The sequence below is a fragment of the Haliaeetus leucocephalus genome, unplaced genomic scaffold (genome assembly GCF_000737465.1).
Source record: "Haliaeetus leucocephalus isolate CR32 unplaced genomic scaffold, Haliaeetus_leucocephalus-4.0 Scaffold214, whole genome shotgun sequence".
Lineage (NCBI taxonomy): Eukaryota > Metazoa > Chordata > Aves > Accipitriformes > Accipitridae > Haliaeetus > Haliaeetus leucocephalus.
Window position 1 is genome coordinate 72,734 of NW_010972650.1, and position 26,394 is coordinate 99,127.

At 59.5% G+C, this 26,394-nt stretch overlaps 2 protein-coding genes across 2 annotated transcripts in view; both read right to left on the reverse strand.

The window, feature by feature from the left end:
* Positions 1-10,273: 10,273 nt before the first annotated feature.
* Positions 10,274-17,278, reverse strand: ENDOU (endonuclease, polyU-specific). Its single transcript, XM_010566502.1, has 8 exons — positions 17,191-17,278; positions 13,421-13,555; positions 12,305-12,476; positions 11,969-12,168; positions 11,554-11,667; positions 11,366-11,472; positions 10,818-10,960; positions 10,274-10,388 (listed from the first exon to the last, which is right to left on the reverse strand). Exons 1-8 carry the CDS (start codon positions 17,237-17,239, stop codon positions 10,274-10,276), a joined length of 1,035 nt encoding a protein of 344 aa, XP_010564804.1. The 5' UTR covers positions 17,240-17,278.
* A 5,311-nt stretch (positions 17,279-22,589) lies between these two features.
* Positions 22,590-26,394, reverse strand: part of RAPGEF3 (Rap guanine nucleotide exchange factor (GEF) 3) — a 13,984-nt gene continuing 10,179 nt past the window's right edge. The window contains exons 16-27 of the mRNA XM_010566559.1: positions 26,187-26,268; positions 25,966-26,112; positions 25,741-25,838; positions 25,407-25,532; positions 25,140-25,321; positions 24,965-25,055; positions 24,490-24,540; positions 24,210-24,297; positions 23,996-24,060; positions 23,698-23,752; positions 23,536-23,607; positions 22,590-22,708 (exon numbers count right to left, since the gene is read on the reverse strand). Of these exons, the coding sequence (XP_010564861.1) occupies positions 22,590-22,708; positions 23,536-23,607; positions 23,698-23,752; positions 23,996-24,060; positions 24,210-24,297; positions 24,490-24,540; positions 24,965-25,055; positions 25,140-25,321; positions 25,407-25,532; positions 25,741-25,838; positions 25,966-26,112; positions 26,187-26,268 (1,176 nt within the window). The remainder of the gene's footprint in view (positions 22,709-23,535; positions 23,608-23,697; positions 23,753-23,995; positions 24,061-24,209; positions 24,298-24,489; positions 24,541-24,964; positions 25,056-25,139; positions 25,322-25,406; positions 25,533-25,740; positions 25,839-25,965; positions 26,113-26,186; positions 26,269-26,394) is intronic.

Below are 26,394 nucleotides of genomic sequence, written 5' to 3' on the forward strand. Positions count from 1 at the left end.
GTGTGGCCCCCCCCCCCCCCCCCCTCCGGGGGGCCCCTTTGGCCCCCCCCCCCCCCCACCTCCTCCCAGTGTGAGAGGAGGCTGGGAAAGGTCCCACAGCCGGGGCAGGGGGACGGGGCAGGCAGGGTCTGGGTGCTGGGAAGGGCAGCTGGGACAGTAACCCCACTTCTCACCAGCCCTAGTGAAGACCCACAGAAACACTGTGGTGCCCAGCAGCTGAGTCCATCAGCTGCACTTAGGTAGCCTTGATGACTAATTAGCATCTAGGACAAAGGAGCCCTTGTTAAAAACTCTCCCCTTCCTACACGATGACACAGCTGGGATTGGAGGATGCTCTTTCTCCTGGAAGAAGGACCAGGGAGGCTGGAGCAGCTCTCGGGAACCTCTGATGGTCCATCATCTTTTCATGCTCCAGCTCTGTGAGCATCAGTTTTGGATGCAGAGCAGAGACAGCTCCGGACACCTCTCGGACTTCTAAAGCTTTGCTTTAACTCCACCAAGGTCTCCATCTGGGTCCATGTGGAGGTCGGCTTGGATGGCAGAGCCAGACCCTCTCTGGCACCCCAGCAGCCAGCCCCATCCTTGGGGGACCTGGCCGAAAACCAGGACTTTTTTATTTAAGGATACTGGAAGGAGAAAGCCGTCTGGGGAATGTGCAAGGTGAAGGATGACCATCAGATCTGAAAAGGCCAGCTGGGAACAACCTCCTACACCGTCCTTCCCTGGGCAGGTGGAGAAGACCCCAAGGGAGGGATGCTTCATCCCCCATCCCACATGAGGTATTACCATGGCAGCGGTTGGGGCATCCAGCACCAGTTGGACACACGGCTTGGTCAACAGTGGTGGTGTCCAGGGAATGGGTCTCCCCATCTCTGGGAAAACCACAGTTGGGAGCAACACTTTGCTCTGAGGGTCCTGACTCCAAGTCGCCCTGGTTTCCACAGTGGGGTGGGAGTGCCCAGAGCTCTATAATTGCTAAGTCTTTTTAAACCCCAGATTTAAAAGCTGTAATTCTGATATTGTTTGTAATCTGATAACACTGTGAGCCACTGAGCTCCTAATGTGCCCAGCTTGGGAAACCACAAGGATTTTCCCACTAAGCCGAAATATCAGACTGTTGATTCTTGAGTTAATCGTCTTTTCCCCCTTGGGGACATCAGATTTTGGCAACTAACTTTCTTGCTGATTAGTGTGGGACGGTGGGAGAGGAGCCGTGTGTGGCCCCAAGAGGATCAACGTGGTGGCACCATGCTTGACCCTGGGGAAAATGGGATGTGCCAGGACGCAGCTTGCCTGCACCCAGCAGGCATCGAGGGTTAAATTGGGCTTGTGCAAAGCCGTGACCCCCAGGCTCACGCTGCGTGTTGGAAACCAACCCATCATTTACATGTTTGCAGCCTTCAGGACCAGTCTCTTCTTTCCATGAGTCCAAGCTGTTGCTCCTGGACATGGTTGTGCAGGTGGGTGACTCCTGTGCATGGGCTGTCCCCATCCCTGCAGCATCCAGCATCCTCCAGTCCATCCTCCCAGCATCCCACCAAGCCCTGGAGTGGTGTGCTTGCAGCTCCAGCCACCCGGGTCCTTGGAGCATGGGACCAGGCAACGTCATAGCACAGGAGATTGATCCTCTTGGATGTGCTGTGGGGATGGATGCCTGGGAGAAGAGCCTGGCCAGCCTTAGCTGCAGTGCAGCACATCCCAGGCTGTGGTGTCCTGTGAGCTTTCCAAGGCTGCACCTCACCCATCTAACCGGGGATCCGTGGCTGCCCACCACCCTGCTACACCCCCTGCACCCTACCCAGGCCAGGGGAGGGCAAGGTCCCCTTCCCACATCCAGCCTGGTGGAGATGGGACCAGGCTCCCCATCCTGCTGGCTCCTCCGGAGCCTCCCACCAGTGCGGGGCGGGTAATTCGCACAAATCCTGGCGCTGGCTCCGCCGAGCCCCTAAGCTCTTTGCTGCGCTCCAGATCAGCCGCGGTTCAATCTGTTTGCAAAGCTGTACAGAGTGTTTACGCAGCGGGGACCGGTCCAGGGGATTAGGGGAAACGCTCCCCCGGCATCTGCTCGGTCCAGCCGCGGCCAGTGCCGGAGCATCCCTTGCCTGGGGGAGCCATCCCGGCTCTCCCAGCCTTCCCCATCCCCACCCTGCCATGGGATCCAGGGAGCGTGCTGGCTCCATAGGTGCTGCATGTCCTCCTGGCACCCAGAGGGATTTTGCTGCTGGCAAAGGGTCCTGCTCATGGTGGGGGGGACCTCATGGTCTTACCCCAGGGCTGGCACAGGTCCTGGGGGGCTGGCTGACCCCGAGGGGAGCTCAGGGTGATAAAGAGGGACTGTCATGCAGCTGGGAGAGGTGTTATCCCTTCCCCTGGACTCTGGGGAGTCTCAGGACATCCCTGACCGATGAACCCATGGGTACCTGGGCAATACTAACCCTGTGCCAGCTTCCAGCAGCAGAAGGACCCTCTTGCAGAGTCCTCTCCTTCCTGAGCCCCTCTGTGGTGTCCAGAGTGGAACCAGAGTGCCGTGACCATGCAGAGAGAAGGGGATGCAGATGTCACCATGAACTCAGTCTTACCCCAGCTGGGCTCGCAGGGACCGGTGGCCGGGATGAGGAAGGACCACGAGGTCCCTTCAGAGGATGCCACACGCAGCACTTCAATATTCTCCCCCCTCTCCCACTGTCTGCTCTGGTCTGGAAGCTTCAGAGATCATGTTTGAGGGGTGTTCCTGTGGTGTCAATTGGACCTGAGCCCTGATGCTCCAGCAGAGGGGATAGAAAACCCCTGGCCCACCAGAAGAGCTCGTGGGAACGCGGCTGCTCATCCCGGAGCTGTGCCAGCCAGCAGCCATCCCCCAGCCTGCTCTGCTGAGGGCTGCGGTCACCGGCCGGGCTGCTGTTGGGGTGGTAAATCATGTCCTGCAAGAGCGGAGCACATCGCTGTCTTGCACACAAGGATCTGGGCTCCCGGCAAGGGCTGGCAGCCTGGAACATCCCAAAGTCAGCCTGCGGGATGGGACCAGGGCTGCACGCCCCGTCCCAGTGGCTGAGAAGCTCTGTCGGGACTGGCAGCAGTGCAGGCAGGGACAGGCAGCCCTGGGCAATCCCCGGAGCCCACGCTGGCATCTGGGTGGCACCGGGCGTTTCATTCAGCCCCTTCCCTGGCTGAGACGTGGGAGATGGCAGCTGTCATGCACTGGCCAGCACACACACACACAGGGTTGGGTTTTTTTTTTATATTATAATACAAGTTCAGGAACCTCCCAGCTTAATCCCCACCAGATAAACTAACAGCGGAGAGATTTGGAGTTATTGACGAAGTCTTGCTGCTCGGGCGAGATTAGAGCTCGGCTTAATCTTGTAGCAGGAGGGTTTGGGGACGGTTTAATCAGAATTTGTACAGGAATAATCCCGTCTTTAAACTCGTCCCTGGCCCAATCCCTCCCAAGTTGTAATCAGGCAGGAGCCTCTCAGATGAAGAGGCCTCGGGGGGTATTTCCAGCCCATGATGCAGGGGGAGTCCCAGAGATGTGAGCCAAGGGCAGGCAGGTGCCGAAGACCCCACACGCACCCCCCCAGGGCACTGCCACCTTCTCCAGCCCTTCCTGGAGGGGAAACTGAGGCAAGGACCCCAGTGAGCCCTGAGGCTCCGATTCTTGCTGTCCTCCTGTGTGGTGACTCGAGACCAGTTTCTGCAAAGGATTAAGCTTGCTGGATTCGGCCATGTGCCCACAAGGTGCCCAAGCCAGCATCAGTCCTGGAGGTACCTGGAGGCTGGGGCACACTGAGATGTCACCTGGCCAGAAAAGCTTGAATTCCACCCCCCCAGGCCAGAGGATAGGCACTGAAAAGCAGGTGGCACCAGGACCAGCCCAGCCCTGAGAATTAACCCAAAGCTCAGGGGCTCATCCTGCTGCCCACAGCCCCCCCAGATGAGGCCCTGAGCAAGCAGCCAGGCTGGGCTATTCAAAGGAGGTCTCCTGTGCAAGCAGCCCTGCACAAAACCCACTTAACTCACAAAGAAAAAATTAAATCACCTGCAAATGAAGTTACAACCAGCATCAAGAGAGCTCCAACCCCTGCCCTGTGTGCCATAAGCTACTCCCTTAACCATGGCGTGCCTCAGTTTCCCCCACAGGGCTGCCGGATTCGCCGGACCCTGATGCAGCGCCAGCGCCCGGCGGGGACACGGCTGCTTTTGTGCCACGCCGGCTCTTTCAGGGAGCACAAAGACGGGACACGGCGGCACAGATGGACCCTTTCAGAGGGGAGCGGGCTCCTTTCTCCGTCTGCCGCCGGGCTTTGCCTTCCGTCGCAATCCCCCTTAATTGAATCCGCACTTTCATAGCTCATTACCCCCCTGATGGATTGGATTAGCCCGAGCTGCAGCCCGCCAGCCTCTGCGGGGAACAGTTGGCTGCTCGGCGTCCCTGCGGGGAGCAAAGAGAAAGGTGCGGAGGGGGCCCAGCGGGCTCCCGGCCGTTAGCCCAAGCTCAGGGGCAACGGACGCGACCTCGGCTTGCCTCTCCAACGGCCGGACCCAGCTGTGGTCCGGCAGCACAGGCATCCCTGCCCGCTGGCCGTGCCGTGGCCAGGGTGGACGGCCGGTCCTCATCGTGCTCCCACCCTCTGTGCTGTGTGGGGTTTTGGACCCCCTGGGTGACGTGCCGTGGTCCTGCTTTTTCCCCGGTGGTATTTATGTGATCACAGGAAGAGCATCCCTGGGATGGGAGGGATGCAGGAGGGATGCAGAAGGGATGCGGGAGGGATGGGGGGACCAGCTCCGGCTTGGGGCATCAATGACCTAACCCTGCATCTCGTGTGACTTGTGGCAGCGCAAGAGGCGAGGGGGGCCCTGCCACCCCAAACGCGGGGCAGGACGCCGGCACGTGCCGATCCCCCCCCCGCTGCTGCCGCCGGCGCTCGCGTGTCCATATGGGCTAACGGCCGCTGCCGCGGCAGCTCCCAGCCCCACTCGCTCATTAACCTCTGCTCCGGGGTGGACCCCCAGCCCAGCTGCCAGCGATGGGCTGTGCCCCCTCCCCGGCTGCTCAGGGGGGGCTCTGCTCTCCCCTACCCCTTTCGTCCTCAGGATGAATCAGCGTAAAAGGAGGATTTACCATACCTAAACCCTGGATGGCCTCTTACGCCAACCATGGCAGGATTTGACCCCTCTCCACTGCATTCCCCGTGGGCTGGGGGAGAATGGGGATGCTGCCCAGGGGTCCCTTCCAGCCGGTTGCTCACAGACTCTGCCATGCATGCAAGGGCTGCGTTGTTTTGTGTCATTTTCTCAGTTAACTTGCGTTCAAGGTTGGGACAGAGGGTTTCTGAGCCACCTCGGAGTTTCCCATATGCAGGACAGCATCTCCCTCACCATACAGCTGAGCATCACAGCTGTGCACCGAGCTGTGCCGGGGATGGGGCAGAGCATGGGGCTCATCGGTGGGGGGCATTTCTGTCCCCCCTTAAGGTGCTGAGCCCTGGAAAAGGGAGGTGGCCGCATCCACACCAGGCTTTTTGCAGGAGTAGCCCAGCGGTGCTTCTCCAGTGGCCGGCAGTGAGGAGGGATGCTGCCCAGGCTGCAGGAGCAAGCCGAGGGCTGGGGCCATACATCCAGATGGAGATCCCGTCCTGCCAGCTCAGACATCTGATCGCAGTGGATAAAAAAGTGCCCGCGGCATAAATGGTTTAGCGTATTCCCCTCTGCATCCTCATCCTCTTAGCAAAAGGTATAGCCGGGCACTCCCGGCAGGCTCTCCTACCAGATGCGGCCAGAGTCCCATCGGGGTAGTTAGTGCCGTATCGTTTACGGGAGGGGATTAGAGAGCCTCCACTTAGAGTCACGGTCCCCAAGGCCTCTCGGATTAGGATATAATGCAGCAAGCTTTGCCTTACGGGGGCTCAGATGGAGCTGTAACCCTCTTCATCCTCACTTTGCAAAAGCTCTAATGGCCTGGAGCTTGTGGGGGTACCCGAGGCTGTGGCTGTCCAGAGCCCTCAGTTGTAATGCCTGGGCTGCCATGGTCCTTGCCAGGATAAATCCTGGAGGGATCTCTTCAGAAAGCTCAGCTATTTCCAAGTGTGAGACCCAGCAGATGAGCTGGGGCAAGGACCTGTGGGTGATAGAGCATCCCTCCACTCAGGACCCATTTTCAGCATCTTTCCTTCAAAACACGAGGGACCTCTCCAGCTTCCCCCCAGGGCAGTTCACCTTGCCCAGAGGTAGGGGAATGATTTGGGAACACACACACAGATGTCCTGGGAGATGTTCGGGGTGTCCCACCTGGCCTCCAGCAGCCTGGCACTGCAAGCCCTGTGGATGCCTCCCAGCACCCTGGGCATCTCAAAGGGAAGCCCTCCTTGCCCCAGTGTCTGCACACCGGCTCATCCAGGTGTGGTTCATCTTGGCTTTGCATAAAACTTGATGTAGGAAGCCCAAACTAGGCTCCAGGGATGGATGGAGCACTGCTGCCCCTGTGCTGGCAGGGCAGGGAAGGGATGCTGCGATGGCCAGCCTCTCATTTCTTCTCCTCCCGGTTCCCTGTGCCCAGCACAGCATGGGAAAAACAGGGAAAATATGGGAAAAAACACCCTCCTTGTGCTAGCGGCTCAAAAATCTCAATTGCAGAGCCGTGCCCGGGATCCAGCTGTCCTAATGTTGGTGTAAGTCAGGAATGTCTCCACTGCAGGGCCAAAGCGATGCTGCCTGGAGGTTTTTGGTCCCAGCTGGCCCGGATCAGGTGAAGGAGCCCAAGCCCTGGTCCTGGTTTGCAGGCGGTCGCTGTACCCACCTCTCCCATGTGCAAGGAGGGGGTACAGTTTTAGGGGGAGCCGAGGGGATATCCCAATATTCCCTCCACGCAGGGAGCGGGGGGAGGGACATCAGTCACTCAAGCCTCCCCATGAGCTCAGCTGCGGTGAAGGCACCCAGGCAGTCCACAAGCCCCATGGAGGGAGGGCCAGCATCCCCCTCCAAAACTCTTCAACGCGGCTGCGCTCAGGTGGGGGATGTGACCGCGCGGTGTGTGTGTGTGTCCCCCCGAGAGCGAGTGTTGTCCCCGTTAGGCGCAGAGCTGGGGGGGCCCTGGAGTCCCCGAGCTGGCAACAGATGGCTGGAGGCAGCTTGCTGACACCTGCCCCTCCTCTCCACCCCTCTCCTGGCCTTCCCTTTCTTCTCTGCTCGTTTTGTTTGATTTCCTGACACTTTGGGTGAAGCCAGAGGGTCCTGCCGTGCTGCTCCACTTGGCCATAGGGAGCCTGTCCTGGGAGCTGGACCCGAGGGCAGAAAGATGCGGGGGGATGTGCTGGCCCCGGGGAGGACCAGGAGGTCCTTTGGATGGAGGGTGATGCTGCAGAGGATGCTGTGGTGTCCCTGCCAGCAGCGGGCAGGGAGTTTGGGGTATGGGGAACCTTGCTGATGGCTAGCTTTCCTCTGCTCTGCCTGGCCTGGCTGGCTGGATATGACCTGGAACCTCCTGCCCTTGGCACGCTGCTGCCTCACACCCTACAGCATGAAGGGATGCAGGCAGGGGGTCCATCAGACCAGCAGATACCCAGAAAGTGCCCACCTTGGCCCTCTTTGCTCTTCCCATGGCTTGTGGCAGCCAAAGATGCAGATAAAGTGCAGAGCAGCTCCCCAGTGTCACCTGAGCATGTCCAAGCACTGGCCAGTCCGCCAATGCTACACCCACCACATGGCAGCAACCTGGGCCAGGGTGGACGACCTTTCTCTACGAGGTTTTGTGTCCAGAACTGGGTGCTGGAAAAGCAGCTTCTGAGCCCTGGGCACGGGGCTGGCAGTGACTGTGGGGCACAGGCGACCTGTGGGCAGGGGACCGGCACTGTCTGTGATGCCTGGGAGCATCAGAATCCTTCTAGATGGAGAGGTTTGGCATCAAGGAGGCTGGCAGTGATGCAGACAGGTGGGCAGGAATGGGAGAGGGTTGAGAGATGGAGAGCCAGGAGGAGAAACTGGGTCCTGTGCCAGTGCAGCCCTGCAGCGAGCAGCAACCACCCGCTGCCTCTTGATAGGTCTGGTGCAAACCTTCAGGACAGGCTCTAGCAAGGATGAAGGTGCCTGGAGCATCCTCATCGCACAGCCCGGCTGTGCCCTGCCCCGTGCGATCTGCCCCTTGCAAACCGCCTTGCCGTGAGACCATCTACCAGCTGGCACAAGCCGCCTTGGCCAGGGCCCAGAGCTGCCCCGCAGCGTTTGAACCCACAGCTTAACCCCCCCCCCCATGGCTCCTGCAATCAAACCCTGCTGCGCCCCGGCTCCCGGGCATGGGAGAAGAGCGATGCCCACGCTGCCGAGAAGGGAGCTGACCTGCACCCATCCTGGGTCCTCCCAAACTGCCTCTTCCCCAGTGCATTTCTATAAATCAAGCTCTGGCATGCCCCCCCTCCCCTGCGGCGGGGTTTGGGGGGTCACCTGTGACCCCTGGCAGATGGTGCGGGGACTCCCACCCCTTCCCCAGGAACTGTTGCAGCCGGCCATCTGTCAGGCAGCTCAAATCTCCCCGGTCTTGCCTGGGAGCTGCCGCGCAGCATCTTCACCCTGGGACCCCGGCTGCTGCCCGCTCTGCCAATACAGGGGGTACAGGCAGGATTGGGGGGGGGGGGCTGGAGGGCAAGCAACAGCCCGGAGCTGGTGGCTGTCCTGCCTGCTGCCTACCCAAATCATGCCTGAGCATGGGGGGGCTGGATGGGATCCCAGTGCCTCAGGGAGCTCTTGGGTAGGGCTGGCGTCAGGCAGCCATGGGGTTGGCAGGGGTCTTCTCCCCAGCGTGGGGCATCGTTTGCCTGGACCAGCCTGGGGGGCGGTGAATGGATTACGGTGGGGGTCATTCTGGGGGTCCTGCTGCCAAGCTGTCTGTCCCACTGCCCAAGGGGGCTCTGGATTTGTCCCCCAGAGCGCGGTGCTGGGAAAAGCACCTGGAGCCCTGAGCAGCCCCAGCTTGGGGTGCGGAGTTGGGGGGTCTTTGGGGACCCGCAGCCCCCAGAGAGAGCACAGCTGGGTGAGGATGGAGGATGCACCTACCACAAACCCTAATTTCCTTGTGATGGTCCCCAGGGAAAGGCTGCCTCTGGGACAGAGACCCGGGGGTCCAGCAGCTCAGCCATCAGGTCGCCAAATTGGGCAATTCCTTGGGGCAGGACCCATAAGCAGCACCCCAGGGCTCAGAGGCAGCAGGGACTGAGGCCAAGCCTGCGGCATCTGGACAAGCTGGGTGCTGGGGTGGATAAAGGAAGGTAGGGGACAAATTTTGGGTGCCACACTGGAGGAGTAAGTGGCACGGATGTTGGCACTGACTCTGGCCGGCAGGACCTCACTTTGCCCACCCATCCAATGTCCCACACCAGCAGACCCACAGCAATGAGGGGCTGCTCCCTGGAAGCAGTGGGGATAAATGAGGATGAGGGTCCTGTCTGTTAACGTGCCCGGTCCTGGGGAGTCTCAGCCATCCCTTGTCCCTGGGATCCCCAAAAGAGCCAGCTCCCCAGTGGGGTGCCCTCCTGTCAGGCAGGCTGCAGTGCCGCTGCAAGCACGACCTTGCGGCTGCAGGACCAGCTGCCTGCAGGGAATGGGGGGATTGCAGCCCTGCAGCCCCCCACCCACTCCTCCACCCCAGGCAGGACTCCTGGAGCGGTGGTGGGATCATCACCGCAGGCACAGGCTTTGCTCCATGTCCTTTGCTGCACCAGACTTACTGGGGCGCACTGGAGGCTGCAGCAAGAGGGGAAGGACATGCAGCCCATCCTGCTATGCTCCATGGGCTGGATGCAGCCCTGGCAGCACCCAGGGCTCCCAACACCCACCCTGGGTCAGTACCTGCCCTGTCCCTGGCACAGAAGTGGTGGGGAGGGAGAGCTTCTGATGGGGCAGAGGGCAGGCTGCATGGCAAGCCACAGCTCCTGCACTGAGGAATTAAACACTTCTCCATACAGCGTCAGTATTTATTTCGCTCGGGTGTGCTACTTTCCACTGCAAGTTCCTCCCTTCTCCCTGCTCTTCTGCTGCGACTGGGGATCATGACATCTGATGGGACTGGGGGGTGCTGAGGCTGCTGCCTCCATCCCCTTGCTGCCTCCATGCAGGGCACGGCCACCACCATCCTGCCCAGCTCCCTCCAGTACCCTGCACTGGTCCTGCAGCATGGCCATCCACCTCCCACAGCAGGACCAGTCCTGACCAGTGCCACGGGCCCCTGGCGTGGGGCAGCCCAGGGCCCCAGAGCGGGGCTGCAGTCACCCCTCGCCTCCCAGCCTCAGGGCGAGATCACATAGGCGGTGGCGATGTACTTCTTGCCGTTGCCGTAGGTGGTTTTGGTCCAGGGGTAGGTCTGGATGCTGAGGCTGTAGCCACCCAGGCTCAGGTGACATCTGTGGGGACACAGCGTGTGTCATAGCCTTGCTCCATCCTGGAGCCCCACAATCACATCTTTGGGGTGCTCTTGGTGTCCACACACCAGTGCTGCTCCATCCCTGAGCCCCACAATCACATCTCCGAAATGCTCTCAGCATCCCCATCCCAGCGCTCCTCCATCCCTGAGCCCCACAATCACATCTCCGAAATGCTCTCAGCATCCCCACACCAGTGCTGCTCCATCCCTGAGCCCCACAATCACATCTCCGAAATGCTCTCAGCATCCCCATCCCAGCGCTGCTCCATCCCCAGCCCTCCCCACCCGCAATGCCCCAGAGCTGTGCCGGGCTCAGGGTCTGACCCTGCTGTTGATCGGGATCAGGAGGGCACTGCTGGCTCCACGGCCAGAGGACAGACAGACGGATGCAGACGGGTACGGTACTTACGCCCTCCCGGGACGCGCGATGAAGCACAACGTGTAGAGGCCAAATTCAAATTCGGGGCTGCAGCCGATGAAGGCAGAGCCCACCTCCTTGTAAAAGCCATCCCAGCTGAACTGCAGCCCCAGCACGTCAGGGTAGGTGTCCCACTAGAGAAAGGGGGTTCAGGGATCAGATCTCCAGTTCCTCTTGGCTCTGGGTGCAGCAGGGCAGGGAATTCAAGGAAAGCCCATCTGCATACAAAGCCAGGCATCCTCACGTCCTCTCCAGAGACAGATCCAGAGCAGCTTTCAGCTGGCCTGAGGGGCTGCCAGACAGAGCCCCCAGTCTCAAATCTCTCCCTTGTGGTTTGGGAGCCCCTTTTGCCCATTGCATCATCTTTTCTGGACCTTCCCACCCTGCCTCCATCCCAGGGTCCACACAGGGAGGCAGAGGGGATGCAGCAGGGTGAGCATCTCTGATGCTACTGATTCATCCCATTTGGGATGCAGCCGATTTGGGATGCTGCCGGCTGGTGCAGCACTGCCAGCCGCGGACCCCACAGGATCACTTACCGGCCCGTTGAAGTTGTGGCTGAAGTAGTTGACAATGCCCTGCTTTTCAAGGAGGTAGAAGCGAATCCAGTTGTGAAATCCAGACACTTTCCCTTTTTTCACCTCCCCTAAACACAAGCGAGACCCTGGGGTGAGGCCCCCATCCCAGCACTGCCCGGCACCCCCCATCCCACTGGTGTGTGCTTTACCTGAGAAGACGTGCTCGAAGCCGCTGGAGTCCTGCTCACCATCGCCTCTGGAATAAAGGCCGAACCACATCTCCTTCAAATCGGCGACAAACTCCTGCTCAGAGCCGTAGCGGTCTGCAGGCAAGCCAGCGTGGAGAGGTGGAGAGGTGGGAGCAGCATCCCAGGATGGGAGCACGGGGAGAGGCAGAGCCGGGACTCCCCCCCATCCCTGACCCACTCCTCTCCCTCAGGAACAATTCAGCTTTGCCCTGCTCAATTCTCCCATGTCCTGGCAGCTCTGGTGAGCCCACTCCCATGCTCCTCCAGTCTGCATCCTCCCAGGTCATCTCCCACCCAGCTGGGGCTTTCCTTTTAGAGGCCCAACATCCAGGGACCCCATTCTCCCCCTGTCAGCCCTGCCCTGCTCCACACTCACTTTTTTTGTGGAGGAAGGCAAAGAGTTTCTTCATCAGCTCGGTTTTCATCACTTCCTTGAGGAAGTTGTCCTGCTCCCTCAGCTCCTCCGCTGTCACGTCCTCCTCCCTGCCAGTCACCCTCTGGTAGTTGTCCAGCAGTTTAATGAAGCTTGCGTAGGTGGGTTTGGAGAAGAGTTCCTCATTGACGTATTTGTAGAGCCTAGGAGAGAACAGATCCTGCGCTCAGAGGGGAAGCAGAGGTCCCCTCCAAAAACCAGCCCTGCACCCGGCCTGGCTGGTTGGTCTCGGCCGTGGTGGCCCTTGGCCACCCCCCAAGGATGCTGGTGCACACTCACGGCTGCGGGGAGCGGTCCTCCTGGTCATCCGTCTCATCGGGGGAGGCCTGGTACTGGGGGTTAATGGCGATGTCGGTCGGCCGGGCTTTGTTGTGATCCGCCCTGTAAAGCTGCTCCGAGATGCGCAGGAGGTCCTCGTCGGTGATGGCATCCCAGCTGCTGGAGAAACCCTCTGCAAGGAGAGGCAGGAGGCTGGCAAGAGCAGGCAGCAGCTCCCGGGGCTGCAGATTAGCTGCCCATGAGAAGTGAGGGTGATGCAGCACCTGATGCTGCATCGATGCATGGGTGTCATGATCCTGGGATGCCGTGAGAGCCGGGTGCTCAGCATGGAGGGTTAAGGGGTGCAGGGGTGGCAGGGGGGTCCCAACCCTCACCAACCCCATGTCCTGGGGACAAGAGCTGGCCACGGGGCTGCAGGCACAGCAGCCTTTCATTAAGCATGGGGTGAGCTGGGAAGCATTGGTCCCCGTCTCCCAGGCACTCTTTGCAACACGTCCGCTGGGATCAGCACCATCTCGATCTCCCACATTTTAGGTGCACGGTGACCAAGGGACGCAAACGCCAGCTCGCCCCTGCCTCTGGCTGCTTTGTGCCTGCCTGTTTCACCTGGCTCTGGTGAAGGGAGATAACGCTGCTGGTAAACAGGCAGGCGATGCTGGGGCTCTCGCCGCACCGTCTGCTCAGCAACGACACGCAGTGGCTTGGAGCAGCTGGCGGTGGGGTGGTACAGGCACGGACACGGCCAGAAACCAGCACGACACCCCGATGCCATTGATCCCCAAAGAGCCGCGGGGGGCAGAGGAGCGAGCTGCCCCGAGGTGCACGGAGACAAACCGGGGTGGTGGTTTATTTCCCTTGCTCAGAAGCGGAGCTACTCACCGCGGGTGTGAGCTGCTTCCCTGGTCCATTCTCCACCTGCACAGAGTCAAAGGAAAAGGAGCTCAGGGTGATGGAGATGTGGGCTGGGGTCTGCCCAGGACCACACACGCAAGTCCACATCAACATGGGTGGACGCATGCTTGCAAGCAACCCCTTTGCACCCCACAGCTGAGCTCTCGGAGCTTCAGGGGGAGAGCAGCCCCCCCGAACCCCCTTCCGTCACCCAGGGATGCTCACCGGGTTGGCAGTGCCTGTAGTAATCCTCACAGCAGTTGTGGTACCTCTCGCACTCGGTGTTGCAGTGGCACTCGTCCTCCTCGCTGTAGGGCTCCTCGCAGCGTCCCTCGCAGGAGTCGGGAGCCGTGTACAGGTCTTTGGGAGACAGAAACAACAGCGTGGTCCTCAGGATGCACTGACCACCCTGCCCTAGCCAGTTTACGACCTGGGACCATCCTTCCTTCTGCCCTCGTTCCCCTCCTGGGATGGCCTGAAGGAACAAGGTCCTACCCCAGAGCTATTTGGGATCCTTTGTCAGCCTTTAGGGATGGCATTTTGACTGGCTGAATCCTCAGGATGCACATCTCCATGGGTCACTCCTCTTTGGCCGTGGTCATCCACCACGTCAGGGTCACTTCACACCAGGAAACATGTTCTTGGCTCCCCACTATTAATTGCTCCTTCTGATTCACCCTTTTAATGCCAGGCTTAGCAGGAGTGCCCCAGGTCCCACTGTCTCTGGGCCAGAGGAGGAGTGGCACATTCCAGACACCCTTATTTGCAATATGACCATCACTCTTTCTGTAATGCTGGGAAAACTGGGAACTCCTTCCTGAGCTATTTATATGACAAATGTGTCGTCGAGCATGTGCTTTATTACAGATGGTGGCAAAGCTAAAAATAATGCAGCAACTCAAGCTGTGCTTTGAATAGGATGTCTCAGATGGATGATGGACACTTGCCATCAAGCAAAGAAGGGCTGTAGGGGACCAAGATGTTGGGTTTGTACTAAGAGACAGCGTGCTTAGGGAAGGTGCCTTATCCTCTGTGCTGCCCATCAGTTTCTGACGGGAGGAACGGAACAGCGGGCAGCCCGGGCATGGCTTTCTCAGCATCCCTTTGCTCCAGCCAGGAAGGTGACCATCTCCAAGGACGTGCTGAGAAGCCACGTCCCAACCAAGCTGCCAGCCTGCAAAGCGATCCCTGGAGGAAAGGGTGGTGCTTTCCCTTGCAACCCTGCAATCACGCAACTTCTTAAACACCTCTGGGTTGCCTGCCTCGAACTCCAGCAGGCGAAATGTGCCCTCAAGGCAAATCCTGATACAGCAGCAATGAGAATGACCTCCCAGTGTCATGATTGCTGGCTTCTCTCTGCACCTATGTTGCTCTGTTGTCTGGCATTTCACCCAAATTATTTGTGCTTTTCAGAGTCACATAATCAAGGTCCCACACATGCCAATGAGAAAGGAAGAACCTTTTTGCCCCACCAGCCAACCCAGCCCAGGCTGGTTGACAGTGCTGCAAGGGCACACTGCTGACTCCCATTTGGCTTCTCACCACCAGGTCCTTTTCTGCAAAGCCACTTTATAGCAAGAGGGGAGTTAGTAGGAAGGGGTTGCTTGAGATGCTCCTGGAGGTGACATGCCCATGGTGCTACTTTATTCCCACCTTTGCTCATACTGATGCAAGGAGAACTGGGAAGGGCTGCAGAGGGAAGGGGCGTCCCATGGTTTGGGTGGTGAGTGATGCTCATGGTGTCCAGACACTCCAGTCTCACCAGTCCACGCAGCAGAGCAGCCAGGTCTGGATCTCTGATGGTGTTGGCAGCTGAGATCCCTGTCCCTAGGACACCATCCCTCTCACTCCCAAAGCGGCAGTCGGGATAAGTCACCCTGAATCACGCATCCAGGCTCATTTTCCCACAGCAGTCCCGGAGGGATTGTGCAAGGCAGGAACTGCTTGCACATAAGTCACCGCTGAGATGTTCCCAGTCCTGGGGCACGTGCTGCCGGAGTGTGTCGCAGCAAAGCACCAATACTGGGGTGTGCAATGACTCAGCCAAAACCCAGAGCCTTGCAGAGTCCTTGGAGGAGTGAGCTCAGCACCCCCCCATTTCCCACAGGGCTTGGCTGCAGGGAGCGTGAGCAGGGCAGGGGGGACGGCTGCAGGAGGGTGTTTGCTCCTCTTCATGCAGGCATGAACCTAAATAGCTGCGGAGCAGTTAGCGACTCGTGATGGTCAAGTTTAGAGGGGCTGCTGGAGCTTTTGGGGAGAGAAGGGCTGCTGGGAGAGCTGGCAACACTGCAGCCAAGGGATGGTGGCTGGAGCAGAAGGACATGGCCAGCAGTGCACAGCACAGCGCATTCGCACTTGACTACTCAGTCGATATTTGGCTGGTCCAGCCAGTAGATATTTTCTGGCTGCAAAAAGCCAGACAAATATTTCTTTCTCATTTTTAGCCCTTCAGCCAGATCCATCCCTCCCCGAGCACAGCATTTTGGACAAGAATAAACTCGTTTTCATTTCCACCAAAAAAGATTTGCTCGAGAAAACATGGGCTGTTTCCTGAGAAGATCCATTCACCAAGGTGTTGGGAAATGTCTGAGACATGATGGAGCCCTCCCAGTGGCTCTCAGCTTGGGTTAGTGCGTGAACATGACTTACAGCTCATGTCAGAGCAGCATCCATGAGTCCCTGGCCTGACTCAATACCTCGCTGCGCTGTGCAAACACAGACCGAAGATCAACCCTGCCTCTAAAAGGGCCCATTTGCAGGACAAATCAACTTGCAACAAAAGAGCTATTGATAGTCTGAGCTCCCCAAATATTTAGTTACATGCTCCTGGCTCCCAAAACCACATAAAACCCTGGGTGCAAGCTGTCTGTGAGATAATCAGGCAAAATCTCCCACCGCTGTCCCACCTAGCTGAGGATAAGCGACGGTGGAGGTGTTACAGCTCAGACAGGTCCGTCAGGGTGATGCTCTGATAGCTCCGGTCCGAAGCCTGTGCCCAGGACAGACCACAACACAAGCCAGCAAAGCTGCCCAGCTTCCCAGCCACGGTAAATCCAGTTATTCCTTCCAGCAAGAATAACTTCACACGTGCATTAAACAAGATAAGACCATGGCAAATCCTCCTGCTTTCAGGGCAACCCAAAGGCTAGTTTGCAGCAGCAGAAGCTCCTCTTCTGCCGTGGCCTTGCAAAACTCCTCACCATTAATCCTGAGGGGAGTCAGCTGCTTCTGAAACATCAGATACAGCCTGCTGGCAGCGTCAGAAGTGACGAAACTCCCTTCTTGCAAATAGATCACATTTTGTGCAAGAAGATGGCAATGAAGGCACCTAGTCACACGCAGAATCCTGGTCAACTGGGAGCCAAAACCTGATGCGCACAAACCACTCCTTGTTGCAGCATCTGCCTCAAAGACAGAGCTGTTCTTTATCATCTCTGCAAGCCCGTCTCCTCTCATAACAACCGCAGAGTCATGAAGAGCAAAATACCTGAGTTCATGTTGCATATTCCACTGCATCTGACTGGCTCCTCTGCTCACCTCCAGCAGCCACAGAGGGATCGTGGATAAGGTATTAGAAAAATATTTCCCTTTGTCCTCCCCCAGCACAGGAGGCTGGAGGAGCCAGAGGAAGGCAGGCTTGCATGATGAAAGCTCAGCAAGATGTACCAGGAAGCAACTGGTGGACAAGGATAAAGACCGGGGGAAGCCTCCACCCATCAAAGAGAAGGACAAACTACCCTCGTCACCAGCCGAGTTCCCCAGAGCTCAAGGAAGCCCTCCAGCATGAAAACATCCTTCACCCTTTCCCCTGTGAAGCTCTGCTGGATCCTTCATCACAAGGAACCAGCTGCCCCAGTACAGCCGAGCTCCTGGCTTACGGCAGCGCCCTCAGCACCGTCTGCTTTCAACCAAGCGCTGGCCCCTTCCCATCGGACGCACTGGCTGGTTTAGCCCCTCTGCCAAAGCAAAGCTCCATTACTCACTGCCAGACACGCAGCCCAGGGCTATTCCTGCCCCGACAAGGAGGATCCAGGTCTTCAACATCCCGTAGACGGCAGGCTGGGTGTTTCAGAGCGTCCCGGAGAGCAGGTTGGGAATGACGGTGCTCCCTGGCACCCCCTGCTATATGTGGGTTCCCTGGGGGTGCGGAGGGGAGGGAGGAGCGTGATGCCACTGAGGACTTCACGGGCAGGCCGCACCCAAACTTTGGCAAAACTCATTATGTGCACGGCTTAATTATAGGCTGCTCGGAGTGGGAGGAGGGCTGGTAAATCCAGTATCCCAGTATTGCTCCACTCCTCTCTTGCATGACCCCCAGGGGCGACTGAGGAGCACGGGGGAAGCTTCTCAGTGGGGCCTTTGCCCATCCAGAGCCCAGCAGGTCCATTAGAGATGGGAGCTGTGAGCAGTGCCACAGCTTGATCCCGTGATGTGCCACATGCTCCCGTGCAACTGCTGCTAACTGGGGGCAACTTTCTGCTCCCCAGTTAATTGGAGGTAATGATTTCTCCTTCCTCAGCTCCTGTCTCTGGAGGCTGTGCCCCACTTACAGTACAGACCAGCCTTGGTTGAAGCCTCCAGGTCTTCCAGCAGCACAAGGAAACCCTCAGACATAACCACAAGCCAGGCTTCAGTGTTGAGGCTGCTCAGGGAGTAGGTTTTGTGGGCTATCCCAGTGTGGTCTCACTCCTGGAGCAAGCCCAGAGCTGGGGCATCCCCACCCTGCGTGGGGCTGCCCTTCTCCAGGGAGCCTCCACAGCCGCGGGTAATGCCGAGGGGGAGCTCAGGTCATGCCTGGCACGGTCATCAACCTCTTTGCTGGCCACAGCGGGACCAGCTCAGGCTCAGTTCAGTGCATCCCAGCAGAAGATGTTCCCAGATGGTGGGTGTTTTGGTGTATCTGGCAGGAGAGACAGCTTTCCATGCTACCACAGCCAAGCAGGGGGCCTGGCTCCCACTGGTTCCCAGTCCTGGAGTGTGTCATATGTGCTGACCAGTACACCCAAAGGCATGGGAGTGACCAGACTGGAATAGGTCAGCGCCCATCCTGCCTCCAAGGGCATCTTCACGCTGCCTCTGAACCGTGGCACAGCCTCCCTGTTTCCAAAAGGGCATCGCAATTGTCCATGAGCCGATCACCATCCACATCCCTCCGCTGCCCAGCTCAGCCGCTCACGGAGCTGCACTCAAAACCGCATCAGGAAAATAATCCAGACCTAACTCACCATCCTTCTGGAGGTTGGTTTAAAAACTGCTGTTTTCCCACTCTGGTTTGGAAAGCAGTGCACTGAGGCAAGCAGGAAGGAACCTCCTCAACCCGTTTTGCTGCTGAAGGATGTTGGGGAAGTTCAGCTCTTCCACACATCTCCCCATCTCTTCCCAGCCATGGCGCCTCAAGAGCCGGCATGGGCTGACTTCAACTCATCCATCAGGGAGCATGATTGTATTGTCCGCAAGCATCGACCTTCCTTGTCTTTCCAGGAAAATAACGAAGAGACCAACAGAATGTGTCGGTGCTGCACCTGAGGGTCCATCACAGGCACCAGCTGGTTTCCAGCTTCTCCTCACACGATGACAAGGTTTCTCAGGAAGCCTTATCACAAGCCTTGCCCAAAGCCCAAATGATTTATAGCAGCCACTTCTCTGCCTCCTCACCCATGCCCTGCAACAGACCCCCAAAGGATGCTCCAATACTGGCTGGTCTCTTGTGGTCCCCGTCCCTCTGGTTTGGCCAGGCGTTTGCAATGATGCAAAGCCAGGAAGAGTCCCCAGCCGGAGGCTCCTGGAGCTTCTCTAAACAGTCCCGGACTCTCCTGGGCTGCTTGCCACGGTGGCTGCCAGACGGCCACACTCCCAAAGCTTTCATCACCAGAAGCAGCAGGTCCAGGACAAGCTCTCCCCACCAAGGAGGGGTTCACTCCCTGGGCACCTCCACCTCGGCCGGTGATAACTGACCTCCAAACACCATCTGAGCCAAAGGGAGACAATTTCTAACTTCTATCAGCAAAGCAGGCAGGAGCTGCCTGCAATTCATCCTGCCGACACAGCAGCGTTGCAACAGCCTTAATTCCTCAGGGTGCATTAGCTGGCACAGGAGACCAGCATTTGGTGTAATAAGGACCAGGTTTGGCTTCTTTCTCACCCCTCAGTCATTTCCTACTCTCTGCCCTGGGCTGGTGACTCTGCTGACCTGTCCCCCCTGACAGCAGCCTTGTTTTTTCTGACATCTTTGTGTCACCCTGTGCTGAGGCTGCTCTTTGAGTCCATCAACTGGTTCATGTGCAAGCCAACCTTTCCCCAACTTTGGGCTGTGCTCAAGCCCTGCTGGGGGTGAGGCGCTCACGTCGGTGGGGTTGGATGTTGGATGGATGGCTGCAGCCATCGTGCATCTGTCTTGCATCTCTGAGATGCCCAGGAAGAGCAGGAGCTGCAGTGCCTGGAGATGGAGCAAGTCCCGCAGCTCTCGGTGAGGGAGCTGGATGCCCACCATGGGGGAGGACGGAGGTGGGGCCCGTCTCTTCTTGCAGAAGGTTACTTTCCCAACCTTACCGTGGAAGATGATGCCTTTTGTCTTGGGCTTAACTGGGAGTGTCAGCTCCACCAGCAAAGACGTGGGAACAGCATGTTTGTCCCTGTTTCTCAGCCATACCTTCCAGAAGCCGGTGGGCTGGTGTGAGCATTCCTCGCCTGCCGTTCTTGCATACCCCTGTGGTCCAACACATCTTATTCCCACCTCTACCTTCAAGCAGTGCTGGACCTGCAAACACCAAAGCCCTCCGAGCTTCTGGGGACAACCTGCCTCTCCTCACCCACTCTCAAGGTTTGCAGGTCCAGGAACAAGAGTGGGTAGGTGCGTGCATGGTCCAGTGTCAGTCACTGGTGACAGAACGACAGTGTTGCCGGCTGTCATGGAACCCTGGGACCCCGTTCAGGGTGCTCGCCCATGAGGTGTCTTGCAGCAGGGCGGTGAGTCAAGCACCCCAGGGCTGGCTTCGTGTTGCTCTTGCATTAGAGCCGAGGAGAGGAGAAGGGAATTGCCAAGATGCAAGCCCCAGACTTGGGGATGCAGGAGTGGAAGCTGGGCAGCCATGCTTGCTCCTGTGCCCAACAATGCCGTTAGCTCTCGCCCCTTGCATTACACCCTCGTCCAGACCCTGGCTTTACCTTGTTCAAGGAGGCAGGCATCCAGCCTCTTATTTTTGCACAGTCCGGTGTTTCTATGAGCAGGGCTGCCCAACACTGAGCTTCATCCCTATCCCCTCCTGCCATCCTCCTCTCTGCCCGCCCTGGACTCGTTGCCCTTTTCCAGAATATCTCTCCAGGTTTTCCCTTACCCTCCAGGACATCACAGGGCTTCTGCAGCTCCATGGCATTTGCTGGTGGGGCTGGACCTTTGTGCTCGTGCTCCTAGGGAAAACACAGCTTGTGGAGGATACAGGCTTGTGGGCTGTGGACATGCATGGACCGCGGTGAGCTCCCCAACGGGATGCTCTTCACAGCCTGCACTGGAAAAACCAGACAAGGGTCAACTTTTCCATTCGACTGGAGATTTCTCCAGCCAAGCTAGCTGACCGGGCCAGCATTCCGCCTGCAGCCGAGGAAGGGAAAGCCCCAAGACACATCCATTGACCCCGCCAGCCAACCTGCAGACTGAAAGTAATCTGCAGGCCCAGAAACACCCAGAAAATGTGCAACTCTGGTTTAACCCTTCCTTCCCCATGCACAAGCTCTTTCATTTCAAGGCTCCTTTGGTCCTTCAGGGCAGACATCCTGGGAAAGGTGACTGCGGGAAGTCTGGGCTGCTGGGTCCAGATGCCAAGGAATTGCCATCGCCTCTCTGCTTTGCCCTGGCTTGCCTGGACGCGCGTGCTGCTGGGACCATGCATGGGGCTGGAGTTAGAAACCTGGGAGATGCCAGGTGTCAAAACGTGGTCCCCATCGAGCACGGCCACCCACTGCCTTGCAGGGAACCACCAAGCCAGGCTTCGCATTGCGGGGCAACTGGTGGTCCTGGGATGGACGTGGTGCTGGGAGCTGCAAGGAACCCACATCCCATCTCTTAGCTGGCTGCACAGCTTGAAACATTATTTAGGTATGATGGGGACTTTTATTTTAAGCAACCCATTCATCTGCATGGCGAGACTGAAAAGAGCAATTAATGCAGCAGTGCTCTGGCCCCTCGTAGCCCAGCCATACTTGGGGCAAGGCTGGGGGGGCTTTGGCTTGTGGCTCCGTGCTGTGGTTCCATGGTGTCCCAGCTGGGGCATGGACCTGCCAGGGGCTGCAAGGCTCCCCCACACTGGTACCCTCCAAACGTGGGAGCTTTTAGGGGCTGCGATCTCCCCTGCACCCCGTAGCTTCATCCAGGCCTGCTCAGAGCGTTGGGAAGGTCATTGCTAAAACTGTTCTGTGCGCATACAGAGATGCTCTGGGTGGAGAGATGGTGGTCCTCACCCCTGGGGTCTGTCAGCTCTGCTTCCTTCAAAGACATCGTCCCCAAACCCCTGCTCACAGCCCAGCAGCAACTGGGCGTGGGTTGGGAACCGCCAGAGCAGATCACCATCTCCACCACGAGGCCACCACAGCTTCCTTCCATGAGGGATGCTGTCCTGCTTCTGCGTCACGGCTGTACGTGGCTAGTCCTGCCCCCATCCATGTGGGGAAACTGAGGCACGGAGAAGGTTATGATTAGCCCAAGGTTTGGCAGCATGGGCTGGTTTAAGCCCCAACAGTCCTGGGGAAGATCAAGATACCTCCCCTGTGGCTGCTGGGGTCACGGAGCTCCCAGAGGCCAGGACAGGGGACACAGCCAGCAACTCCTATGGGACACACAGGACAGAGGGAAGGGCAGGTCCCCTCTGGGGCTGCCTGCAGGATCCGTGGGGCAGCGTGAGCCAGACCCTGAGCTCAGCCTGGGTGTCTGCACCCTGTTGGAGACAGACGTGGCGTTCCCTGCTCATAGGGATGCTCTGGCTTACGTCCCTCCGGGAGGAAGGGGCATCTTCCAGCCTGGCACCTCCAGGGTCGGCAGCATCGGGGGGCAGCCAGGGCTCCTTCCTCCCCCCGGGGCCAGTGCAGGGAGTGAATCCAGGCTGCTGCATGAAGAAGAAAAGGGAGTGCAGCCTTGCATACAAAAATACCTCTATTGCTCACTCTGCTGTCCATGGCCCTCGCCTGCCCGCAGCCGACATGGGCTGCCGGCTGCCTTGCGGTGCCAGACCTGGTGCCCACAGCCGGCGGCACGGCCGAGCAGAGGCTGCTCTCGGCTGGCTCCAACACAGCCCTGTGCCCAGTGCTACTGGGAGCAGAGCCACGGGGCTGCCCCCGCCACCGGCAGACAGGCTGCGGCATCCCTCCTCCGGTGCCCCTCCAGCCCTCCGGCCGTCCATCCCGGTCAGGACTCCAGGTCGTGGGAAAGCCGCAGCAGCTCCTTCTGGCTGTCGATGGCTTTCAGGTGCTGCAGGTACGCCCAGGTGGAGACGGGGCTTCGCACGCTCAGGGACTGCTCCGAGCCTGCCAGGGAGAGCTGAGATCAGGGCTGGGCTCACTGATCCCCCTCCATCGCCTCTGGCTCAACTTGCCAACCCTCTCCATCACCGCTGGCTCATTTCATGGATCCCCCTTCACTGCCTCTTGCTTGACGCACTGATCCGCTTCCACTGCTGCTGGCTTGGCTCAATCCCCTCCATCACCTCTAGCTTAGCTCATCGAACCTCTGTATGACCTCCAGCTTGGAGGATGCCTCTTTATCGCCTCTTGCTCAGCTCATGGATCCCCTCCATCACCTCTCCCCTGGCTCACAAATCCCCTTCCATCCCGCCTCCATTGGCTGATGGATCCCCTCCATCCCTTCTCCCTCAGCTCAACGGATCCCTTCCATCACCTCCAGGAACCCACTGGAGCTGAAGGAGCAGGAGCAAGCGGGGACAGACTTGCTCCCTAACAACTAGAGTGCTTCAGACATGCTGGAAGCACTCCGTGACTCTCTTCAGGACGAGGAGTTGCTGACTGGTGCCTCCAGCCAGCAGCGTGCAACCCACGGGCTTGCACCACTCAGCAGAGGGAGCTCAGCCTCCATGCCTGGGTACTCCGAGGCATCGACAGCATCTGGACCAGTTTTCACCCACTGTAGCCAGGCTGATGCCCTCAGGATGTCCCCACAGGACACCCCCCCCCGCAACAAGGACGGTGGGTACACGCTCCCCTGGGCTGGCCTCATCCAGCCCCACGTAGCCCCGAGGGGTGGGGGTCTCCCGGTGCAGGGGTGGGGGTCTCCCAGTGCAGGGGTGGGGGTCTCCCAGCGCAGGGGTGGGGGATGGATGGGCAAACCCCAGACGTACATGTGGAGATCCTGATGGCCTTGGGGTCCTCTGGCCGGTGCGGGGAGCGATTTCGCAGCGGGGAGAGCGGAGCTGGGTGCAGACAGAGAGCAGGAGCTCAGCCCCATCCCAAAGGAGTGCTGGTGCCCAGCCCCATCCTTGCCCCCAGCCGGGAACACTCACCATGTGCGTGGCCCCGGCAGCGCTGCAGGACACGCACGGTCTTTGCCATCATGTGCTGTGGGCAATGCACAAAGGTCACTTGCTGTCACCTGGCCCCACTTTGCTCCCAGGCTGGTAAAACACAGTCCCCTCTGGCTTCAGCGGCGGCTGCAGCTGCCCCGTGCCCCCCCAGGGATCCTGGCTGCTGGGGGGTCTGCGCTAATGCCGCGGGGATGCTCTGGATCTGCATCCCAGGGGATGGGGGGACAGCAGGTCCCCTAAAGTGGGGGTCCGTGGGGAGCCAACCCGCCCCACTCACCATCTTCTCAAAGTTGATGAGGTTCTCGGCCAGCGTGCGATTGCCCTCGTGGATGAACGTCATGTCTGGGGAGGGGCATTTAGAGATCAGATTTGGCTTCCTGCTCCCTGGGGAGGGCTGGATGTATCCAAAGGGGTCCCCGCCACCCCAGCCCAACCCATTCCCACCGGCACCCCCAGCAAAGGCCCGCCAGCTTCCAAGCTGAGGTACCCACCTTTGAGGAGAAGGGGCACGAAGGGGATGATGGGGGGGCTCAGCTTGGCGACGGCCAGGCGATAGACCCTGTGGTTCCATGACGGGTCCTGGGGACGGAGCGGGACCTCAGCGCGGGGCAGGCAGGGGACACAGCCCTGGCTGCTGCCTGCCACGGGTGCAGGGGAAAAAAGTGGGGGGGCCAGCGCTTCCACGGCACCCCTGTGACTTTGCAACTTTTGGGAAGCAGGGGCAAACCCTACCAGGAAGGGGGATACGGGGAGGGAAGGGGCTGCGCTCACCAGCATCCGCTCCAGCGCCGAATGCAGCTTCCGGATCTTGTGGGGCAACCTCTGCGCAGAGAGAGGGTCACCGGCGCTGGCACCCCGGCTCTCCCACCCCCAGAGACCCCCCCCCCAGCTCTCCCAGAACCTTCTGCTTTCCACCCGCCTCATTCCACCTCCGTGGGCTCTGCAACACCGCCTGCTCCGGGTGCCCATGAGCAACATGTTCGGAGCCCGTTGCCATTCCAGTATGGGGTATTTTGGCCCCTGGCTGGGTCTAACCAGACCCAGGGACTGATCCTGGCCCCCTGCCCGGTGGGAAATGCGCTCCCTGCCCTTAGCAGCTCCCTTGCTCAGAGCTTATGGGTGCAGGCTCTGCCTGGACCCCAGCACCCGGGCCACCCTTGCCCGCTGCCCAAGCCAGGGGACCCCGATCCATCACTGCAGACCACGGAGGACCTCACAGGGCTGGCAGCAGCCCGAAGGCGGTTACCTCCCAGGTCTTGGCCAGGCGGCTGACGGCCGTGTTGCTCACACCAAACATCACCGCGAAGAAGGAATTCAGGTTCTTCTGCTCCTTGAGGCTGCAGGCAGGGACAGAGTCAGGCAAGAAGGTCACCACCGGCTCTGTCCTCGCAGGACCGGGATGCAGGCGGTGAGGCACTCACTGTGCAGCCAGCTTGATGAACTTGCGGAGGAGCTGGGCTCGCCTGCCCACCTCGGGGCAGAGGCACAGCTCCGTGGCCACCCAGTACTGCAGCTCGTTGAAGCGCCGCATGACCCGCTCCAGGTTGGCCGTGGTCACGTCGTGAAACTTCTGCGGCCCGACGATGTAGTGGATCATTTCCACCTGCGAAGCCCAAGGCGGCAGCTGAGGGGTATCCCGAAAGCCACCCCGGAGGTGTCTCCCGCTGCAGTCTGGGCGCTGGCCCTACCTGGTGGATGCTCTTGAAGAGGTTCCAGTCGTAGTCGGTGAGATGGCTGGCCAGGTCCTTGGAGCTGATGAGGTCCAGGGTCTCTGAGGAGCCGACATGGGGTCCCAGTTGCTCGGGGTGGGGGGTCTGTGTGCAGGAGAGGATGCCTGACCCCTCCTGCCTTTAGCCACCGCAGCAGGGAGGGCAACACCAGCCCTTCCCCGGGGGGGAGAGGAGCAGGGAGGGACGGACACCCTCAACCCTGAGCTGCTATGGAAGCACTGCAGCCCCAAACCCCGCTCAGGGGGCCAGCCTGGTGCTGCCCATCCTGGGGACCCCCCCACCCGGTGCTCACCAGGCTGCCCAGCTCCTCCACGCTCACGGCGAAGAGCCTCTCATTGAGCCCCAGCGCTGTGAACACCCCCACGGCATCCAGCTGCAGCCCCACTTTATCTGCGGGAGAGAGGACGGTCGGTGCCAGGATGGAGAAGGGGCCAGATCCTGGCTGGGCACGGGGCAACTGTCACCATGGCGCAGTGGCAGCCTATGCATGGTGGCATCCCTGGAAGAGCCCGCTCACCTCCAGCCGAATTCACCTTCACCAGGATGTGCTCCCCATCCCGGCCGAGCCGGGGGGCGAGGGACCGCAAGACATCCCGCACCGAGGCGTTGACGGGCAGCACCGTGATCAGGCACGAATGGTCCGGTCTGTAGATCTCGTAGGGCACTACGGCGGGGGGGAGAGGGCTTTAGTGTCCCAGATGCCAGGGAGGGGACAGTCCCCACCGTGAGAAGCCGTACCTTTGTCCTGGGCTCTTAAGGCACAGCTGCTGTTCAAAATTGCCTCCTCCTGGCTTGTGAGCCAGTTCCCCGAGCTCCGAGCCTGTGGCCAAGGTGGAAGAGAGCAGGGAGGATGCCTCCCCACCGGCCACCCCTCCTGCTGGGGGTCCCCAGAGGGCAGGGGTGACCCAGCTTTCCACTACCCCCCCCCCCACCCCCGGCCCCCGCC

Coding starts and splice junctions, on each gene's coding strand:
- ENDOU (XM_010566502.1), bottom strand. CDS start 17,239: ATGTTGAAGACCTGGATCCTCCTTGTCGGGGCAGGAATAGCCCTGGGC. Junction 12,169..12,304: donor GAGGACCGCTCCCCGCAGCC/GTGAGTGTGCAC, acceptor GTTCTCTCCTAG/GCTCTACAAATACGTCAATG. Junction 11,668..11,968: donor TGCCTTCCTCCACAAAAAAA/GTGAGTGTGGAG, acceptor GCTTGCCTGCAG/ACCGCTACGGCTCTGAGCAG.